At 36.1% G+C, this 20,966-nt stretch overlaps 1 protein-coding gene and 1 pseudogene across 1 annotated transcript; both read left to right on the forward strand.

Annotated features, from left to right (window-relative positions):
• The first annotated feature begins 11,673 nt into the window (after positions 1 to 11,673).
• LOC125775779 (angiopoietin-related protein 1-like) lies at positions 11,674 to 14,198 on the forward strand. Its single transcript, XM_049446461.1, has 3 exons — positions 11,674 to 12,595; positions 12,647 to 13,174; positions 13,228 to 14,198. Exons 1-3 carry the CDS (start codon positions 12,405 to 12,407, stop codon positions 13,385 to 13,387), a joined length of 879 nt encoding a protein of 292 aa, XP_049302418.1. The 5' UTR covers positions 11,674 to 12,404; the 3' UTR covers positions 13,388 to 14,198.
• A 1,593-nt stretch (positions 14,199 to 15,791) lies between these two features.
• Positions 15,792 to 18,169, forward strand: LOC125778064 (uncharacterized; annotated as a pseudogene).
• Positions 18,170 to 20,966: the final 2,797 nt, after the last annotated feature.

A 20,966-nucleotide genomic window follows, 5' to 3' on the forward strand; every position in this document is an offset into this window, starting at 1 on the left:
CATAGCCTAATGGACTATTTTAGGAGGAGCGACCTGTACCTGAGCCTAGGATGTGACGAAAATGTCAACTAATGTCAAAAAACACTCTTACCTCTAAAAAGTTACGTTAGCAAAAACTTTAATATTTGAAAATTAAAAGAAAAAATTATGTGTTGATATCACTCCAATGTCAGTTAACATTAAAACAAAACTTCAATGAATGAATAACAGCTAAAACGCAAAAACAACTGAAGATATTTTCCTACTTCTTATTTATGTAAATCCAACACCCTTTACACCCTTGCGATGTAACTTAAGACTTAACTCAAAATGGTACCGATTAGCTGGCTGTGACTGAGAGCATCAGATTAGTAAAAAATTAAAGAATTCAGTTTCGATTTAAGAAGCAAATGGTGTAAAACATAATAATAATTAATAAATATTAACAAAAATACATTTACAACCATTATTAAAAAGTAAAAAATAAAATCAAATTTCAACTAAAATTGCTTATCTTAGGAGACATGTCGACACGGGACAACATAGTGGTGTAGATGGCCGGCGAGTTATTGCTTTTGGTCGCATTGTACTTGTCCTTCGATTCCCGATACCGCCTCCACGGAAGAGCTGAACAGGTATGCAACTTATTATTGGAACAGATGCTAGTTCCCATTATACTGTAATGGGAGAGGAATGGCTCTGTTTGACTACGTTAACTCGTAAGGGTTTACTTACCTTAAATATTGGTAACACAACCACCTTCATGTCTCAGACTTAACCATATGTAATAGAATTGTGGTAGGCCTCGTAAGGGACTAGAAAATATTCTTTTTCGACAACAGGTACATCGATTTTAAATTTAATATCGATGATATAGAGCACATTTGTCATAGAATTGAGCCGCTCCCTAGGTACTCTCTCAAACACAAACTCAGAAAATCTCACCGCAACTCGTGACCTTTGTTCATTTAGCGTAAACACTAGAAGGTGGCAGGAACCCAAAGTTTGGAAAGGATTTGTAACGATCTCATCAATCGACAAATTCCTCCCAATCGCTTGGAGTTCGAGTAGCATGTTTACATTAAAGAGAAGTCGGTTGACACCGACCAATATGAGGTAGTTGGGACAATCGAAAGTTCCTTAGAAAAACGGGAAGTCACCTTAGTGGCGTTCATTGACGTGAGATGTGCATTCAACAACGCTAGTACGGCTGCTCTGATATAAACTATTGCTTCATTTGACTTTAATCAGAACATGCTGGTCTGGTCAAGTCACATTCTAAGCAATATACAACCCATGTATATTGAAGAAGATATAAAAAGGGGTCATTAGATCACCTTGCGCAACGAATTAATTATTTTACTCGACAAGGAGAACTTTAACTTTGTCCTCTGTGCATAATTTTTTGTTAAACAATTGAAATTTGTCTTATGTTCTTCACGCTAAAAAAAACTGAAAAGTATGTGACACAAAACCCTTAATAATCTGCAAAGAAATTTTTGTTCATTCTTACCATTACAAAGATATTAAATTTTTTGTCCCCACACCGCTCTTAAAACTTATGGCACATCCATAGTTGCGCACTGCGCTCGTAAGCTCCCGACATACTACAATACTACGAGTATGTGTCGCAAGAAAAGTATAAGCGCATCGGTGATTTTGCGAAATTTTCATGGTCCGCTTGACGTGGTTTGACACTTATATGACTTTTCACATAATTTGAGGTTATGTTAAAAAACCTATGTACATATTAACAAAAAATATAAATATTTCCATTAACAATAATATTTTCATATATTTTTTTAAACACTTAAAAATTAATTATACGATTCAATAATTCTCCCCAAAGGAACGCGTTTACAACATGAACATCCGGAATTGAAGTCGCCTCGTTGTCACCATAATTTTTATATAAAAGTACAAAAATAACAGTTAATGACCTTACGAGGTTTGACAATTAAGTAATGAGACTAGTTCCATAAAAACCGTATATTTGAAAATTATTCTACAACTCTGGCATCCCCTTCAAAGTAGTCCCCTTGGGCAGCTATACAGCGATTCCAGCGCGTTTTCCATGCTTCGTAACATTTCTGGAACGCTTCGACTGGGATGTCCGCGAGTACCCTCGTCACGGCCGCCTGGATGTCCGTAATCGACTCAAAATGGGTTCATATGACCACCGATTTTGTTTTAGGAAACAAAACTAAGTCACAGGGTGACATGTCGGGCGAATAAGGTGGCTGTTGCAACACGGCGATCCCTTTAGAGGCCAAATACTGGGACACGCTGAGGGCGGTGTGGCACGGCGCGTTGTCGTGATGAAGGATCCAGTTACGAGCGATGTCTGGGCGCACCCTGTTGACTCGTTTTCGCAATCTTTCGAGTACTTGGCAATAGTAGACTTGATTCACAGTCTTCCCCGATGGAACGAATTCTTTGTGGGTGATTCCACGGCTATCAAAAAATCACCGTACACTCTTACAAGTTGAGCGTATGTTTCCGAAGCTGTTTCGCCCAATCTGGCGCAACATTTTATCGCGACGCGTTGCTCTTGATTTCGTTTTTCCATTTTTGTGACGAGCACTGCAAACACACGTCTACTCAACTTGACGCAGCAGGCGAACTACATAAGCTAGAGCGATGGTACATACATATGTATATCACGGGAGAGGGGAGGGATACCGGAAAAAGAGAAAAGGAATTTCAAGGTCACAGGTTTACCACAAGCGCGGTAGTAAAATCAGTCTCATTACTTAATTGTCAAACCTCGTAATAGCATAAGGTTTTGTGTCGTCGGTAGGTAGAATGCTAAATTTAATAATAATCTCGGTATTATCGCAATAATTATTTCAATTCTTTAATTAATATTGACTCTGCTTTAGAAGCTCCAAAAAATCGATTTATAATCTAAGAATATGTGCCCAAAGAGATGGATGGGAATTCGAAATATATTTGAAGCTAGAAGAGAAATAGTGACCGAGCGTCTAGTAGATATATTAGCGCTTGGGCAGAAAGCGAAAACTTTGCGCGATTTCTCGGTTTTTCATTTTTACGAATTCTCTTAACTGGAGGGCAGGATAGAAATAAACTTAACGTCGAATGGAATAAAAAAACTAAGAAAAGTAAAGTTTGAACATATGTATATTTAAATAACACAAAGTAAAATTTTATTGGTCAAAACCCACTTTTTTTCAATTTTTAAAAAATTTGTAAAATTTTACACTTTTTTTGTTTTTTTTTTATTTAAATAAAAGATAAATTATTAAAAAATGTGAATCTCTTTGAATTTTGTGTTTCCGATAGAAATTTCGACCTGCATTCTGCCCGCCGTCCGACAAATGCACATGCAAGATGCATCGGGCAATTGCTTCCCAAAGGCAGAGTATCAAAGATTTCGTATCCAAAAAATTTGTGAATGATCTGTAAATATACTATAAGTCCTAGAATTTTCGCTTTAATCAATTATTTCTAACCCTCCCGAAAAATCCTAAAAATTTATATTTTTTAAGCCTCTAAAGCAAGCCCCACCCTTAATGGCATAATGATGTTAAAACAGCAGGTAAAAAAACTACAAGGTCAAATTACCTACTACTTTTGGCATAAAAGCTTATGACGTTTGGAAATATTTTTTAGTATTGAAGCTTAACTGTGCTGAGAAAGTTCTTTTAAGAAATTCGCATTTACCATAATTAAATCAAAATGTGCCCAAATATCCCAAACTATATGCTCTGCAAGCAGCAGCCACCACCTCCTGAACAACCGTTGAGACCCGTAACCCAGATGCAACGAGTATTATATTTTTTCCATAATAGCAGAGAAGTGTATAGTTACAGCGCTGGGCCACGTACATCTATGATATTTGTTCTGAGACATGTGCACATCAGAAGTCCTGGTGAATATTGATGGAAGCGGCGCGATGAACAAGGCAAACGGAACCATCCAAAATATAGTGCAACGACGAAAGGGTTGCTCAGACCCTGTTATATAGTTGATTGTTATTTACTTATAAGTCTATATGTTTCAATAATTAAATAAATAAAATTAGAATTAAGTGACAATGCTGTAGGTTGTTTGTTTCACCTAAAACAAATCAAGATAGGTATGGATAAATATAGGATAATTGCTCAGGATGCCGAGACAAGTTGAAATCAAGATATTTGCCTTTCTGTGCAATCTGTAATTTATGTAAAAATTAAGATGACGAGATGGTCGTAATCGGACCACTGCTACGCCCCCAAAACCTATAAAAAACTATAACGGTAGGTAGATGTGATATAGAACTGTAATCAGGGTACCTCCAGTAGCAACAGGTACCTGTTTGTTGAAAAGTTTGAAAAAATGGTGTGACTACGCTCTCTAAAATGTTTAATGCATATATCTCACAGTGGCAATTAATATAACGATATAAAACTTTGCACCAATAGTGCCTTTGAAATAAATTACCTTACGACCAAAATTTTCCCTATCTATTATCCTTAGGTACTGAATTGGTACCCATAATTGACTTTTTACCAAAAATATCGGTCAACTTATGAGATACATATACAAGATAATATATAATAGACAATATTTTAAGAAGTTTTACAAGGAATAGGTTAGTGCGTCAATACTATTTATATACAAAATGGATTTAAAATGTGTTTTCCAGTATACCTGAGCGCATATGTATATAACGGAGGGGCGCTATGCGGCTTCCTGGAAATCGAATCGCTTTTGCACTGGAGAAAATGAACGTGGCAGCACCGGTGCGCAGATGGATAGATGCGCTACTACACTAGCATAGCTGAAACCTTAGTAGTAGGATACTAGGATTCGTTTCGGCTCAACAAGGCTTCCCACAGGGTGGAGCCTAAGCCTCCATTATGGAGCCTAGTTGTGAATAACCTACTTTAACTGCTAATTAACAATGAGATTTTCTGTTAAAAATTACATTGTTTTTATAGCTACAATGGGGATTAGGTCTGGCAAAGGGATGGTGCAGTAGGTTGAATTGAACTTCGTTCACGAGACGAAGGTGGCTGCTCGGAAACACACAATGCTTCAAATGACAGCAGAAGCGTTTGGCAGAGGGAAAGTAATAACGTCCGAGCAAATAAAGGCCTAAAGTTATGGAACATCATTGGCTCTTTGGGACGGCACAGATGAACTGTTTTGCTATAAGTGAGCGTGTAGAGAAAAAACACTAACGAAACTATCGCAATGAAAGTATCGCCATACTCAGCGATAGTGAAGGACACTTAAAGCGATCTCTGCTTTGAGACGCTCTGCAACATACCAACAGAATGCTAAGACCGGAACCCCATATAGCCGTTGATCCTCACAATATTAAGGAGCTGCTCCGCGAGAAGGAAAGAGTTAACAGAGAGAAGTATTGGCAGCAATACCAAGGTATGCGCCAGGTCAACCTCCGTAAGTTTGAGAGAAATAACTATAAAATGTGCAATTATTATTTGTAATACTGCCGGGTGCCATATGATTTAATGTCAAAGCAAAAGCCTGAACCTTATTTGTCTTATTAATTTCTTTAGTTCAAAATGATTGAATAAATGCCACTAAGGAGTGTCCACTAACTGATAGTAGAATCAGAAGAGAATATTCACAAATCTCTTAGAGGTGAAAATTGCATAAAATCACCAATCATTATAACCGGCTGATAGCAGCAATGAACTCATTAGATAAATAAGACTCTTGTTGGCTAGACTGATGCTTATACATAATAGAATGTCTCAACCGGTACTAAACGAATACTTCCCTTTGACAACACGAAATCAAGAAGTATTTACCAGGTGTACCGATATGAAGTGGTCGTTAAGACACAAATATATTTGTCGTGAACGAGCCCTAATTTTTTTGCTTGTTTTGTTGGCATCATCTGTCAAACATATTCAATAACGTTACAATCATTGAACAAACAACAGAAAATGTTAAATTTTGTACCTAAAAGTGGTGTTTTGCGGAAAACATCAATTGTTGTGTCTGTTGGCATCTGAAGCATTATACAAAATATGGCTTCCACGTTTCAGATATTATGATTTTGATATCATTTCCCACGAAAAGACGCCAAACTGCAAGCAATATTGGATGAAGATGGTACTTCTAATCAAAAGCTTGATAACTTTTTTTAAAAAAAAAACGCATAAAATTTGCAAAATCTCATCGGTTCTTTATTTGAAACGTTAGATTGGTTCATGACATTTACTTTTTGAAGATAATTTCATTTAAATGTTGACCGCGGCTGCGTCTTAGGTGGTCCATTCGGAAAGTCCAATTTTGGGCAACTTTTTCGAGCATTTCGGCCGGAATAGCCCGAATTTCTTCGGAAATGTTGTCTTCCAAAGCTGGAATAGTTGCTGGCTTATTTCTGTAGACTTTAGACTTGACGTAGCCCCACAAAAAATAGTCTAAAGGCGTTAAATCGCATGATCTTGGTGGCCAACTTACGGGTCCATTTCTTGAGATGAATTGTTGTCCGAAGTTTTCCCTCAAAATGGCCATAGAATCGCGAGCTGTGTGGCATGTAGCGCCATCTTGTTGAAACCACATGTCAACCAAGTTCAGTTCTTCCATTTTTGGCAACAAAAAGTTTGTTAGCATCGAACGATAGCGATCGCCATTCACCGTAACGTTGCGTCCAACAGCATCTTTGAAAAAATACGGTCCAATGATTCCACCAGCGTACAAACCACACCAAACAGTGCATTTTTCGGGATGCATGGGCAGTTCTTGAACGGCTTCTGGTTGCTCTTCACCCCAAATGCGGCAATTTTGCTTATTTACGTAGCCATTCAACCAGAAATGAGCCTCATCGCTGAACAAAATTTGTCGATAAAAAATTTTCGAACCGAACACTGATTTTGGTAATAAAATTCAATGATTTGCAAGCGTTGCTCGTTAGTAAGTCTATTCATGATGAAATGTCAAAGCATACTGAGCATCTTTCTCTTTGACACCATGTCTGAAATCCCACGTGATCTGTCAAATACTAATGCATGAAAATCCTAACCTCAAAAAAATCACCCGTTACTAATTGCGACAAATGATAAATTATCAATTAGAACCATGCAAATTAATAAGTTGTTTGATTTTTGAGTAACTACGGGCAACTGCCTGTGGTCGACCGCCGTTTTCTTTATTATCTTTTTCTTAAATACAATATTTTGCTTAAGTCTAGATACAAATATTAATCTTACATTCTAGGAAGTATATCTACAATCCACTTGAGATAGGACATATGTAGGACATATGTTACAAGTGGAAAGATTCATCTTACAATCTATGAGTTATATTTTTGGACCACCTAAGGCGGACAGTATTAGGAAAGTACCATATGGGTTACATATTTATAACAGAAATACAATATGTTCATGTAATATGAACTGGTGGTATTAACTCCCCCACCTCTAAATTGAAGCGTCCCGATTCAAATAGACATAGTATGTGAGGCTATAAACTAATTTATCAATTTGAACAGTACAATTTTGAAATCTTAATTTACTCCTAATTGTTTTTTTTGATGGAAGTCTTTTTACATGTGACAACTTTTAGACTAAACATTTCTTTTTCTGTATATTGAAGGTAAAAGATTTAAGAGTTGATATTATCTTTATGAATTATTCTGTTCCTGTTTTGTATTTTAACTGTATTTCCTAAATCTTCTAATACTATTTGTTTTTTGTACTTGGGGTTTAATTTATTTCTTTCCCCATAATTTTTTTCATAAATAATATCTCCGTTTTTATAACTTTTCTGAAGCCTTTTCTTGTTATGATGCTCTAGCATTTTCTCTTGAGCATTTTGCAACACATTTTTCATATTATCATGAGGCTCTTTATTAAATAAAATGTTGCAAGGTTGTTTACCTGTTACAGAAAGAATTGTTTTATTATACTGTTGAACTGCTCTCATAATTGATTCAAAATTACTAATTAAGTTGTGTTCTTGCTTTAAACATCTGGAGATTTCAATCAGTGTTGAATGAACTCTTTCTATTTGGCCATTACTTGTGCTGTGGCGTGGTGTACAATAATAAATTTGCACATTAATCCTTTCCATTAAAGACTTGAACTGTATCGTACTTAAGCCTGGTTCATTATCAATAACTATACTTTTAACATTTGGAAAAGTTTGTAACAGTTCCAAAACTTTTTCTTCTAAATTTGATTTGTCTTCTATACATTTTACGATTAGAAATTTGGAATATGAATCTATACATGTAAGAAATTTAAGCTTTTGTGCGAAAAAAATATCTATATGGAGTTGTTCTCCCTCTTTGTTTGGTATTGGTGCTTCCCCTATTGGAATTAGTTTCGGATGTCTTTCATATTTATTACTATTACATATGCTACAATTTTTTGCGTACTGTTTAAATTGTTTTATCATTAAAGGCCAATAATATTGCTGCCTAATTTGTGCCAAATTTTCCCTATAATTTCTATGTGCTCTATTATGTGTTTGCTCGATTATCGATCCTTGATCTTCTTTATTGCATATATCATTAGGGAATAGTTTAGTATATAGAAATTTTATCGTGGGAAATGTCTCCTTCAAAATGTTTTTTATTGCATATAGCACTTCAGGTGTGCAAAATATTCCTGTAACTACTTTTGGATTCATATATTCTTTTAAAATACCAATTATATTTTCTGGTCTGTCATATTCAATTAAAAAACGTTTATTATTAAAAGAAAAAATAGTCTCTAAGACAGTAATTCTTGCTCCATTATCGATTACTATCTGCTGCTTAAAATGATTCAAAGGTTTTTTTGTTTCATGAATTTGGTACTCATCGCTACTTTCTGCGGAATGTTGGGTTTCTATTAGTGAATCACTTGAGTCACTCGACTCACATGAACTAGTTAAATTATTTAATACTTGTCTTGATAATGCGTCAGCAACTACATTTGTTGTTCCCGGTTTATAAATAATTTTTGGAGAAAACTCCTCAATAAAAACTCGCCATCTTTTCATTTTAACATTTGGATTTTTTTCGGACATTGCAAATGCTAATGGTTGATGATCCGTATGAATTTCTAAATTTTTTACTGCATAAAGATAATGGCGTAATGTCTTTAATGCCCAAACTATTGCGAATAATTCTTTTTCGTTTGTTGCGTAATTTTGTTCGGTAGTGTTTAAAGTCTTTGAAATAAATGTTATTGGTCTTCCTTCTTGGGATAAGACTGCACCTACAGCAACATTAGATGCGTCAGTAGTTAAAATTTATGTTTTCTCAAAGTTTGGTTGAGCTTATTCAACTTGTTCTTGTAACGCTTTTTAAGGTTTCACAAGCAACAATTCCTTCTTGATCAAGATTAATAATTGTTTTTTTGGACATATACTGCTATATTTTACCATTTTCTCCCTTTAAGTGTTTTGTTAGTGGTTTAGCTATTGTTGCATAATTTCCTATAAATTTTCTATAGTATCCCGTTAATCCTAAAAATCCTCTAAATTGTCGTAACGTCTTGGGATATGGGTAATTTTTTATTGTTTCTACTTTTTTCGGATCAGTTTTTATAACTTTGTGGGATACAACGTATCCTAAAAATTCAACATCGGTTTCTATAAATTTTGATTTTTCTATAGATATTTTCATATGGGCTTCTTCGAGGGTTTGTACTATATATTTCAAATGAGATATATGTTCCTTTAGAGTTTTTGAATATACTATTATGTCGTCAACATATACGTGACAAAATTTTCCTATAAATTCATGTAAAATATTATTCATTGCTCTCTGAAATATACTTCGAGCATTTTTAAGTCCAAATGGCATTCTTAGGTATTCATATTTTCCGTTATTTACAGAAAATGCTGTTTTTTCTATATCGTTTTCTTCCATCAATATCTGATGAAATCCAGACTCTAAATCTATTGTGGAAAAGTATTTTGATTCCCCCAAATTAAAAAGTATCACTTCGGGATTAGGCATTGGGTACCCGTCGGTTATTGTTTTTTCATTAATTTTTTTAAAGTCGATGACCAGTCTTAATTTCGGACTACCATCTTCATTTATTCCTTTTTTTGGAACGACCCAAACGGGAGAATTATATGGGCTTTTACTATGTCGTATAATCCCTTTTGCGAGTAAACTTTCGATTTCCTTATTAACAAAATTATTTGCAGATATAGAATAAGGACCATATAGGCTTGTCATCCTCAGTTCTAATTTCTGCTTTAATATCTGTTCTAAAAGGTAAATCCATGTTCACGTTTTGATGAGCTTTATTTATTATTTTAATAACATCCTCTCTTAGCAATGGAATGTTGATATCTTTCCTTTCATTATTATTATAGTTATACGTATCAGCAACTTCGTTAGAAATTTCAACATTATTTATTTTCAAAATGTTGTGAGCATTTGCTTCATTAATTTTTCTATCCTTAGTATCATTTTTGCTAATATTATTATTGACGGGTGCCTCAGGACTTTTTTGTCCCAAGGGGTTTAGTATAATTAAATCATTGAGAAAATTTATTTTCTCTGTTTTATTATTCCCATAAATCAATTTTCTATTCGGAATATCAATTGTCGCTCCGATTTTATTTAGGAAATTAATTCCAATTAAAAGATCGCTCTCTAAATTGTTAATTTCATAAAAACGTTCCTGTATACCAAACAGATTGATATTATGAAAATATTTTATTATGGTCGAACCATGAATGGTTCTAACCTTCTTCTTAATTACTAAAATGCTTTTATTATTATAAATTCCGGCTCGTATATATGAGCTGGTTGCCCCCGTATCTATGAGAATTCTAAAGATTTGCCCAGTTTTTTTTATCGGTTTTAATAACATACGGCAAATCGGAGTTTACACTAAAAAATGGTTCTCACCAATATTATTAATTCGTTGAATTTTTGGTTGAGGTTGTGTGCTTATTTGTGGGTTTGGCATACATTTGGTATGAATTACTATTTGTTTGGGGGTACCTTAAGTTATTCTGAAAATTCGAATATCTTCGGTTAGCTTGAGGCTGGTTTCGTGAACCAATTTCATGATTGTTTTTAGTAAATAGCAAAGCAAATTGCGGTCGTATTTGATTTGAATGAAGTTCTTGTGCTTTAGCAAGAGCATTTGGCAAATCGGTAGGTGTTAATGTAAATAATATTTGGTTTAGAGGGTAATTTAAACCAGTTATAAAAGTTCTTAACGCGGTTTCTCGATTCTTGATATTTAATTGGTTTGGTTTGGTTGACATGGTTCCGAGATATGTACAAAAAACTTAGTACGGGGCGGGGCCACGCCCACTTTTCCAAAAAAATTACGTCCAAATATGCCCCTCCTTAATGCGATCCTTTGTGCCAAATTTCACTTTAATATCTTTATTTATGGCTTAGTTGTGACACTTTATAGGTTTTCGGTTTCCGGCATTTTGTGGGCGTGGCAGTGGATCGATTTTACCCATCTTAGAACTTAACCTTCTTATGGAGCCAAGAAATACGTGTACCTAGTTTCATCATGATATCTCAATTTTGACTCAAGTTACAGCTTGCACGGACGGACGGACGGACAGACAGACATCCGGATTTCAACTCTACTCGTCACCCTGATCACTTTGGTATATATAACCCTAGATCTGACTCTTCTGACTCTTTTAGTTTTAGGACTTACAAACAACCGTTATGGGAACAAAACTATAATACTCTCCTTAGCAACTTTGTTGCGAGAGTATAAAAACTAAGGGAGTAGTCTGCATATATACAGACAGATAGACGGACAGACCGACAGACGGGCATGGCTAAGCCGACTCAGGTCAGCATACTGATCATTTATATATATACTTTATAGGGTCTCCGACGCTTCTTTCTGGGTGTTACAAACTTCATGGCAAACTTAATATATCCTGTTCAGGGTATAATGAGAGAGCGTATTTTTCTGATAACGGTGCATATTTGTGCTTAAAATAAATAAAACCGGGTGAAGACCCGCCCTAGACCCCACATAACTAACAATCCTTATGGACTTGAATGTACTTCTTTGGCTTTAATCCTACAAGTTGCAAGAGTATGAAGTGTACGGTTATACCCGAACTTAGCTGTTCCTTACTTGTTCTTAACAGTATTATGATAGCTGTAAAGAGGAATGGACACCTAATGCGCTCTAAAATGCAATAAAAGTAATTATAGCACATACATATGTATGTATGTATGTATATTTTATTCTCTAGTTAAAAGTGCTGATCGACACTTTTTCTTTGATCTCACAGTGGCATCTCATCATTTACTAACGCAATGCTGAGGAGTATTTTGAAGTAAATATTTGAATAAGAACTTGATACCACAGCATAAAATAAACAATAAGTATATTTATAAATCGGATAACATTGGAAATAAAGATCAGTTTTACGGAAAGGTTACAATAATTTAGTGTCAGTTTTAATTTGGCAACCGAACTGTTCGTGCACTTACTCGTAGCAGAAAAATGTTTCGCTTTTTTTTCATTATGTCGCTGTATTATATTTTAAGTTTTCAAATAAGATTTTCCTTCAGTCAAAATAAGGATACGAATAAGATTTGCGATGGCGATTGTGATGTGCAAATAGGTGTCGTTGCAAAATTTATAAAAATTCTCAGCTTCCCATCGAACATCGAGAAGCAGTTAGCTTCGAATCGGTACAAATGAATAACGTGTTATGGAAAAATACTCATAAGTATTTATTTCAGAGCATCCAAATGGTCTAGTTGTATGGAAGCAGCAGCAAAGAGCTGGAGGAGTGGTATTTACAAAATTCAGTTAGAAAAGATAAATATCACCGACTTGGAGGTATTTTGCGAAGAGGACGTTGATTTCGGGGGATGGATAGTAGTTCAACGGCGCCAAAGTGGCTCGGTAGATTTTTATAGAACTTGGGATGACTATAAAGAGGGATTTGGTGACGTAAGGGGAAACTATTGGATCGGTTTGGAAAAACTGTACGCGCTTACTAATAGTTGTGAACAGGAGTTACATATTCAAATGAAAACACGCCAAGGGGAAAAATACTACGCCAAATATTCAGGGTTTCTTATTGGTGACGAGTCAGAGAGCTACGCTTTAAAGAAATTGGGTATTTATAACGGAACCGCTGGCGATTCCTTAAAGTATCATTCGGGAAGGAAGTTTTCAACTTATGATCGTGATAATGATAATTCTGCAGATAATTGTGCAAAGAAATTTAAAGGTGGCTGGTGGTTTGGCGGATGCTATGCAAGGTAAACACATTTTGCTTGTCAGTTATTGTGCTGATCTATCTTTTATTCATTAGTCATTTAAATGGAGTCTACGGTGATGATAAGGTGGGTATAAACTGGCTTGAGATAGAAATAGATGAGTCTCTAGCCTTTGTGCAAATGATGATACGGCCAACTCAAAATTGCTGGAGACGGATAATGTTGAGCAATTTACATCGAGCAAGCTTCCGTTAACATCTAATCTTCTTACCTACTGAATTATAAAAATTAATTAACCAATAAACTTAAATTCAAATATGTAAATAAATTTTCGATTTTCTATTTTTATTACAATTTATAATATCTTTTAATAGTCTCCAGATGTAGCCGAATGAGTTTAGGGCGGGTTTCGATGTTCTGTAGTTAATCAAAAATCAGCATATGCTTATATGTATGACAAATATTAATGGGTAAGTTCCATATATTATATAACTCAGACGGTGAATTACTTTAGATTGGAAAGCCGCTAAATTAAAAAACTTTAATGTCTTTTAATTTTTATACATATCTTAAATTTAGTCAGAATATTCTAACTATTAAAAAGTAATCGCAATGTTTTCGCTTTTTTCTTAATATCATATTTTTAATTACAGATTAATGTTGTAGTCTTGAATGCAAAAACCCATTTGAAAATAATACATTTCAAATTGACAATTTGATATAAATTGAGATCAAACAATCGAAGAAATGAAATTTATGTAGATAAATATGACAAATGTCCCCTTATGGCAGACAAACCCGAATAGGGAGCTCCATTCTCATATATGTATCGACAAGACGAGTGCGATGTACTTAAGGCAATTTTCGCCCATTTTACGTTTAAGGCTTCATTAAAAAATATTTGCTTTTCATTACTATATTAGTATTTAATAATAATTAGCAATTTTTGAGCTTAAAACTTCAAATGTTTGGTTTCTTCGATGTCCGGATTAGCGAAAAAAATGAAGAGAATCTGAAGCTTTCCAATTTGGTGGTTGTCATTCAACTTGCAAACCTTTATTTTATGATTAAACTAGAGGACCCGCCTACGTTTTACTGTGGCTGATACATAGGTAGTACTTCTAATACCATCTATATGATTTTTATTACTTAGATTATAAGTATTAGTTAAGGAATAATCGCATTTTTGATGAAGCAACAAAAATGAATTTTTGGGGTAAAAAACTTTTGAATTTTGGGCTGTGCATCAGTGCAATCAATCAAGTCCAATCGATTATCAGCCTGGTGGACTGCATATTAAGAAACGGTTCTCAAGCGTGGAAAGACAAAAAAATCGGCTGGCAAGGTTATGGCATCAGTCTTTTGGGATGCCGGTGGTATATTATTCATCGAATGATAAATGAGCCAGTTTTAATTCATTGTGTATTTGATTGCAGTTCTATTCTGCCATTCCCAATATTTAGCAATTTTATTATTTTTCAGGAAGGATCAGTCTGAAATTGTACACATATACATATGTATTTATCGTTCCCGTTTAAATATTGTATTGCTCTGTGCAATGCTTCGAAAAGATTTCTGTATATCTCAAATTTTAATAGACCTTTTTATCAACACTTCAGTTATGCCACTATCTTTTTATGCCAGACCTTTTGCAATTGTAAATTGCCTGTCAAGATACCCCCTCCAATAGTTAGCAGGTATGAAGAAAATGTTATAGCTACCCATAGATGTATTGAATGACCCAATTTATTACTTAAGAACGAACAACTCTGTCCACAATATGAAAACTTGATCTACAGATGTCGCCTTTTACTTTGGCATCGTTTTGTTTAATGCACGTTTACGCCAATTTAAGGTTTGAATATTGGATACTGCGATGGTAGCGCCATCTATCGGTCAAACATTCCAAAATTAACAATTGATTAAAAATGAAAAAATAATTTAAAAAACATTTTCCAGTGGACCAAATTGTAAATATAAACCATTCTCGAATCTCCTTGAACATACACACAAAATTTCATCAAAATCGGTCCATCCGTTTAGGAGCAGTTCAAATGCAAACACACGGTCAGAAGATTTATATATATAAAGATATACAATATTTTTCTAACTTTTCGCTGGTTTACTTTCTCTCATCAAGCTGCCATGTAAAAAGTGTTTATTGATAACATATGGTACATGGCGGCCAAGGTTAATTAATTATACTCTTGCAAGGTGTTGCTACAGAATATAATAGTTTTGTTCACCTAACTGTGGTTGGTATCACCTAAAACAAATCAAGATATCGACATGTATTCCTTGGCGAAGAAGTAAGGCGGAGTTCGTAGACGGGCATAATCGCACCACGCCCACAAAACGCTATTAATCAAATTCCTTTATAGTGCCATAACTTAGCGCTAAATTAAGATAGAAAACTTTGAAATTACATAGGGTATTGTAGTAGCAAAATCAACCGTGGGCAAAAAAATTTACAAAAGTGGGAGTGGCCCCAACCTATATTTGGTTTAATGTAGATATTTCCTTAACCGCGTAAGCTACAGTAACCAAATTCGTAGGCGGCAAATGCGTTCAGCATTCCTATCGACTGGAAATGGATGAAATGAGAAAATAAAGAAGTCTGTCCACTGCCAATAGAAGTGCGATAAATTAATGACTAAATATGGCGAAAATAAAAAAATGTTTACCCGATATGGTATGCGGCGGCCTTTTGAGAGCCTGTGTAAAAATGGGACGAGGGGCGTGGCACCGCTCACTTTTAGATGAAATCTTATATTTTAGGACCCGCCTGACTGATTTCGATTGAATTTAGTCCCTGGCATTCCTTTTACAACTTATTTCACAGTGTGAGTATTGGAACACAGCCTCGTACAATTCCTTTCCATTTCATTCTGTCAATTTCCAATACACAAATTAAAGAATTAACCCACACATAATGCACTTAGAGTGTGCCACCTTATATCCAAAAACTGTCCAAATGCAACTAAAATGTTTAAGCATCTAGAAACTATCGATCAATGAAATTGGGCGAAAACTCGGCTATATAACTAATATCAGGATTTTCGAACTTCAAATGATTGGTAATTGTATGTGAGGTACTTCATTAAACAACGGCAACATTTATTTTTAATAGGCGTGTTTTATTTGATCAGCAAATTAAGCTATTAGCTTATTTTGTATGGAAGACTTAGCCAACATAATTATGTTGGCTTGTCATATGCTCTCATAACTTGTATACTGAACTAGAGGAATTGCCAGTTCATCGCTTTTTCCATTCACAATAGCTATGATTTTTACAAAAAACAAGAAAAAACGTTAACTTCGGCTGCATCTAATTTATACCAAATTTCGTGAACATATCTTGTCAAATGTGAAAGTTTTCCATACAAGAAGTTGATTCCAATCGTTCAGTTTATATGGCAGCTATATGTTATAGTGGTCCGATATCGGCAGTTCCGACAAATGAGCAGCTCCTTGAAGAGAAAATGACGTTTGCAAAATTTCAAAACTATATCTTAAAACCTGTTTGTACAGACAGAGAAACGGACATGGCTAAGCCGACTCAGGTCAACATACTGATCATTTATATTTATTATTTTATAGGGTCTCCGACGCTTCCTTCTGGGTGTTACAAACTTCGTGACAAACTTAATATACCCTGTTCCGGCTATAAAAAGTAGTTGGCAATAGCGAGAAACCTTATTTTGACAGATAAAAATGTAAACAAATGAAAAATATAGAAATGCAACGAAAAATTTTATAAAAGATGCGGTAAGTAGGGATTTTAAATTAAAATGAAGACAAAAAATTTAACTTGTGTGTTTTCTAGTTGCTTGGTACTGTGTACTTAAATTCAAATGATGAAAAGGATAAAGAAATATTGAACACCCTGGCTGGTTTAATTGTTGAATCAAGTTCGTCATAAGAGGATTCAGAACAAAAACAGATAGAGCGTCTAAAAAGCTCTAAGCTTTATGGGTACCATTGATAATTTTGAGGATTAGGATTTCAAAGCTCACTTTCGTTTGAGTCGCACCTCTTTAGATTACTTAATAGGTATGATTTGCTTTTGTTATGAGACTTTTCTTTATGGGTATTTTTTGCAGGAAGATATGAAGAAAGTGAACGAACCCGTTTTGATACGAAGTCCGGAAAAACCAAAATTCCTGCTAAAACAATGATGTATATGTACGGCGGTATTTAAGTAATACAATTACCTACAGACAACTAGCCATATTAGTTGGTTTTACGATGTCCACAGCATGGGCGATTGTTTGTCGGGTTGTCGCGTGGGTTATCTCAATAGGCCATGAGTTCGTTAAGTGGACAACTGGAGACGCGTTGGAAGAAACAACTCGCGAGTTTTACAAAGAAAACAAATGTGTTATTGGTCCTATTGATTGCACCCACATAAAAATTAACGCACTAATAAAAGACAATATACATATGTATATGTTTGTCTTTTATCGAAAACGTAATTATAGTAATGTCCTACAGGCCATTGTCGATACTGATAAAAATCTTGATATTTATTGTGGTGAATCCGGATCATATCATGACTGTAGAGTGTTAAAAAGGTCAGCGTTTTATAGAAAAGCGGAAAGTAATATGGAATGTATACATATTTCCAAATTCTACTTTTATTCTCGGGGACTCGGCATACTCTTGGAGAAATTACCTCATTCCGGTGTTCAAAGATTATGGTTCGTTAACGTCTAATCAAATCGGCTTTAACAAAACACATTCTTCATCAAGAATAGTTGTTGAAAATGCTTTTGAGCACTGAAAGGACATTTTCGAAGGCTTCTTAAATTTAAGGAGCACAGAAATTTATTTTTTCAAATTTAGTAGCAAGTGCATGCATTATGCACCGGACCGTAGCCAGAACCTGCTAATGAGTGAGCGAGAGAAGCAAGTGGAGATCGTCGGAATCAGTTGCTTACAATTTTAATACGAGGAAATGAATAAATGTTTTAAAATTCACTTTTACAGCAACATTTTTCCAGTGCATATGTATGTATAAATAAGCATGAGTACATATACAGTGACTCAAACTTAAATAATAAAATTATTTATAATTTTACGACATATTTGTTTTATATAAACACGTACAAATACGTAAGCATTGACTCTATTAACAACTGATTTACTGTTTAAAAATATAAAAAAAGCGAATTCAATATAAGCAATACGTAATGAAAAATAAATTTTATCTAACCACTTGACTCAATGCCTCCTGAGGATCTGTTCAATGTTTATGGTGCGGTTGTTGGCCACCAAACAACTTTCATCAAAAGTTTCGTCCATTTCCAACATATACGGTATTGTGCACGGATCAGTTCCAGTCTGCTTCTCATTATCTTTCTCTGTTTTATACGCCTTCAAAAGATTTCGAATTTTTGCTACAAGGGCAGCCGCATTAACTGTTGTATCCTGTGAAAACAAATGTAATAAATATTACAGGTCAACACAAAATTTTACTATAAATTTAAAGCAGTAAATTTCCATGTTTTAGGTCGTAATTAGACGAAAAAAATATATGACATGAAAAAGTTTGCTTTTTTATATAGGGAATCGCTTTAGCGATAGTATAATTATATACTATATAATTATTATATAGTATTATTACTATAACTTATACAAAAGCAAACTTTATACGAAAAAAAGGTATTTTGTTATCGGTTTTGTTCCTAATTAATCAGAAAATCATAAAATAAACCTTAAGGCAAAGAACGAAATTCTTTTTGTATAGTCGTGTATTTACAAAATAACCTGAAAATGGTTGCATTGAGTTATTTTTTTTAAATTAATGGAAAAGTTGTCCCAAAAATATTATATAACGGGTGATTGGGAGGATGGAGTCATGTGTAGAAGTTCACGCAAGTGAGGAAAGTTCTCTGATCGCCATTCACTTGGGAGTGGCCAGAAACGATTCTTTTACATATGACTCAAGCAGCTCACGACTTCCGGTCTTTGACCAAGTATCCTCTGGGTAGCCTAAGAACATCCGTTTGAAGACGAGCTAACGTGAGAAGGCGAAACATCCCCTGCATAGGGTTGTGCGCTGGGTTTGGGACCCGCCACGTAAAAAAACACCCCCAATGAAAAAGCAAACACAGCCTCGGATGAGAGACCCCCCTTTTGATGACGACCATGGCAAACGAAATAAGGACTATGATTTGAGGGCATGCACCTGGAATGTCCGGTCCCTTAATTGGGAAGGTGCCGCTGCCCAGCTGGTAGATGTCCTCGTAAAGATAAAGGCTGACATCACCGCTGTCCAAGAAATGCGATGGACGGGACAAGGACAGAGACGAGTAGGTCCTTGTGACATTTACTACAGTGGCCATATAAAGGAGCGCAAGTTTGGTGTTGGATTCGTGGTGGGAGAGAGACTCCGTCGCCGAGTACTATCATTCACTCCGGAGAATGAACGTCTAGCCACAATCCGCATCAAAGCGAGGTTCTTCAACATATCGCTGATTTGCGCCCACGCCCCGACGGAAGAGAAGGACGATGTGACCAAAGATGCCTTTTATGAGTGCTTGGAGCGCACTTATGAGAGCTGCCCCCGCCACGATGTCAAAATCGTGCTTGGCGACTTCAACGCCAGGATGGGCAAAGAAGGTATCTTTGGCACTACGGTCGGTAAATTCAGCCTCCACGAGGAAACATCCCCAAATGGGTTGAGGCTGATCGACTTCGCCGGGGCCCGAAATATGGTTATCTGTAGTACTAGATTCCAGCATAAGAAGATACATCAAGCTACCTGGCTGTCTCCGGATCGAAAAACCACCAACCAGATCGATCATGTTGTGATAGACGGAAGACACGTCTCCAGTGTTTTAGATGTGCGTGCGCTCCGAGGTCCTAACATCGACTCGGACCACTATCTTGTTGCAGCCAAGATTCGCACCCGCCTCTGTGCAGCAAAAAACGCACGCCAACAAACACAAGGAAGGTTCGACGTCGAGAAGCTGCAATCACAACAGACAGCCGAACGATTTTCTACTCGGCTTGCACTCCTGCTCTCTGAGAGCACTCGTCAACAACTCGGTATAAGGGAACTGTGGGACGGCATTTCAAACTCCTTACGTACAGCTGCAACCGAAACCATTGGTTTTCGGAAAGTGCAAAAGAACAGCTGGTACGATGAGGAGTGCCGTGTCGCAGCGGAGAGAAAACAGGCTGCCTACCTCGCAACGTTACGATCGACCACAACACGTGCGGGATGGGATAGATACCGAGAGTTGAAGAGGGAAGCGAGACGCATTTGCAGACAGAAGAAGAAAGAGGCCGAAATGCGTGAGTACGAACAGCTTGATAAGCTGGCCGACTGGGGTAATGCTCGAAAATTCTACGAAAAAATGCGGCGACTTACAGAAGGTTTCAAGACCGGAGCATACTCCTGTAGAACCCCCAAAGGTGATCTAGCCACCGATGCCCAGAGCATACTTAGATTATGGAGGGAACACTTCTCCAGCCTGCTGAATGGCAGTGAACACATAGCACCAGGAGAAGGCGAACCCGATACCCCAATCGATGACGATGGAGCAGACGTTCCATTGCCCGACCATGACGAAGTTCGAATAGCAGTTGCCCGCCTGAAGAACAACAAAGCGGCAGGGGCAGACGGATTGCCGGCCGAGCTATTCAAACACGGCGGCGAAGAACTGATAAGGAGCATGCATCAGCTTCTTTGCAAAATATGGTCGGATGAGAGCATGCCCAACGATTGGAATTTAAGTGTGCTATGCCCAATCCATAAAAAAGGAGACCCCACAATCTGCGCCAACTACCGTGGGATTAGCCTCCTCAACATCGCGTACAAGGTTCT

Source organism: Bactrocera dorsalis, chromosome 1 (genome assembly GCF_023373825.1).
Source record: "Bactrocera dorsalis isolate Fly_Bdor chromosome 1, ASM2337382v1, whole genome shotgun sequence".
NCBI lineage: Eukaryota > Metazoa > Arthropoda > Insecta > Diptera > Tephritidae > Bactrocera > Bactrocera dorsalis.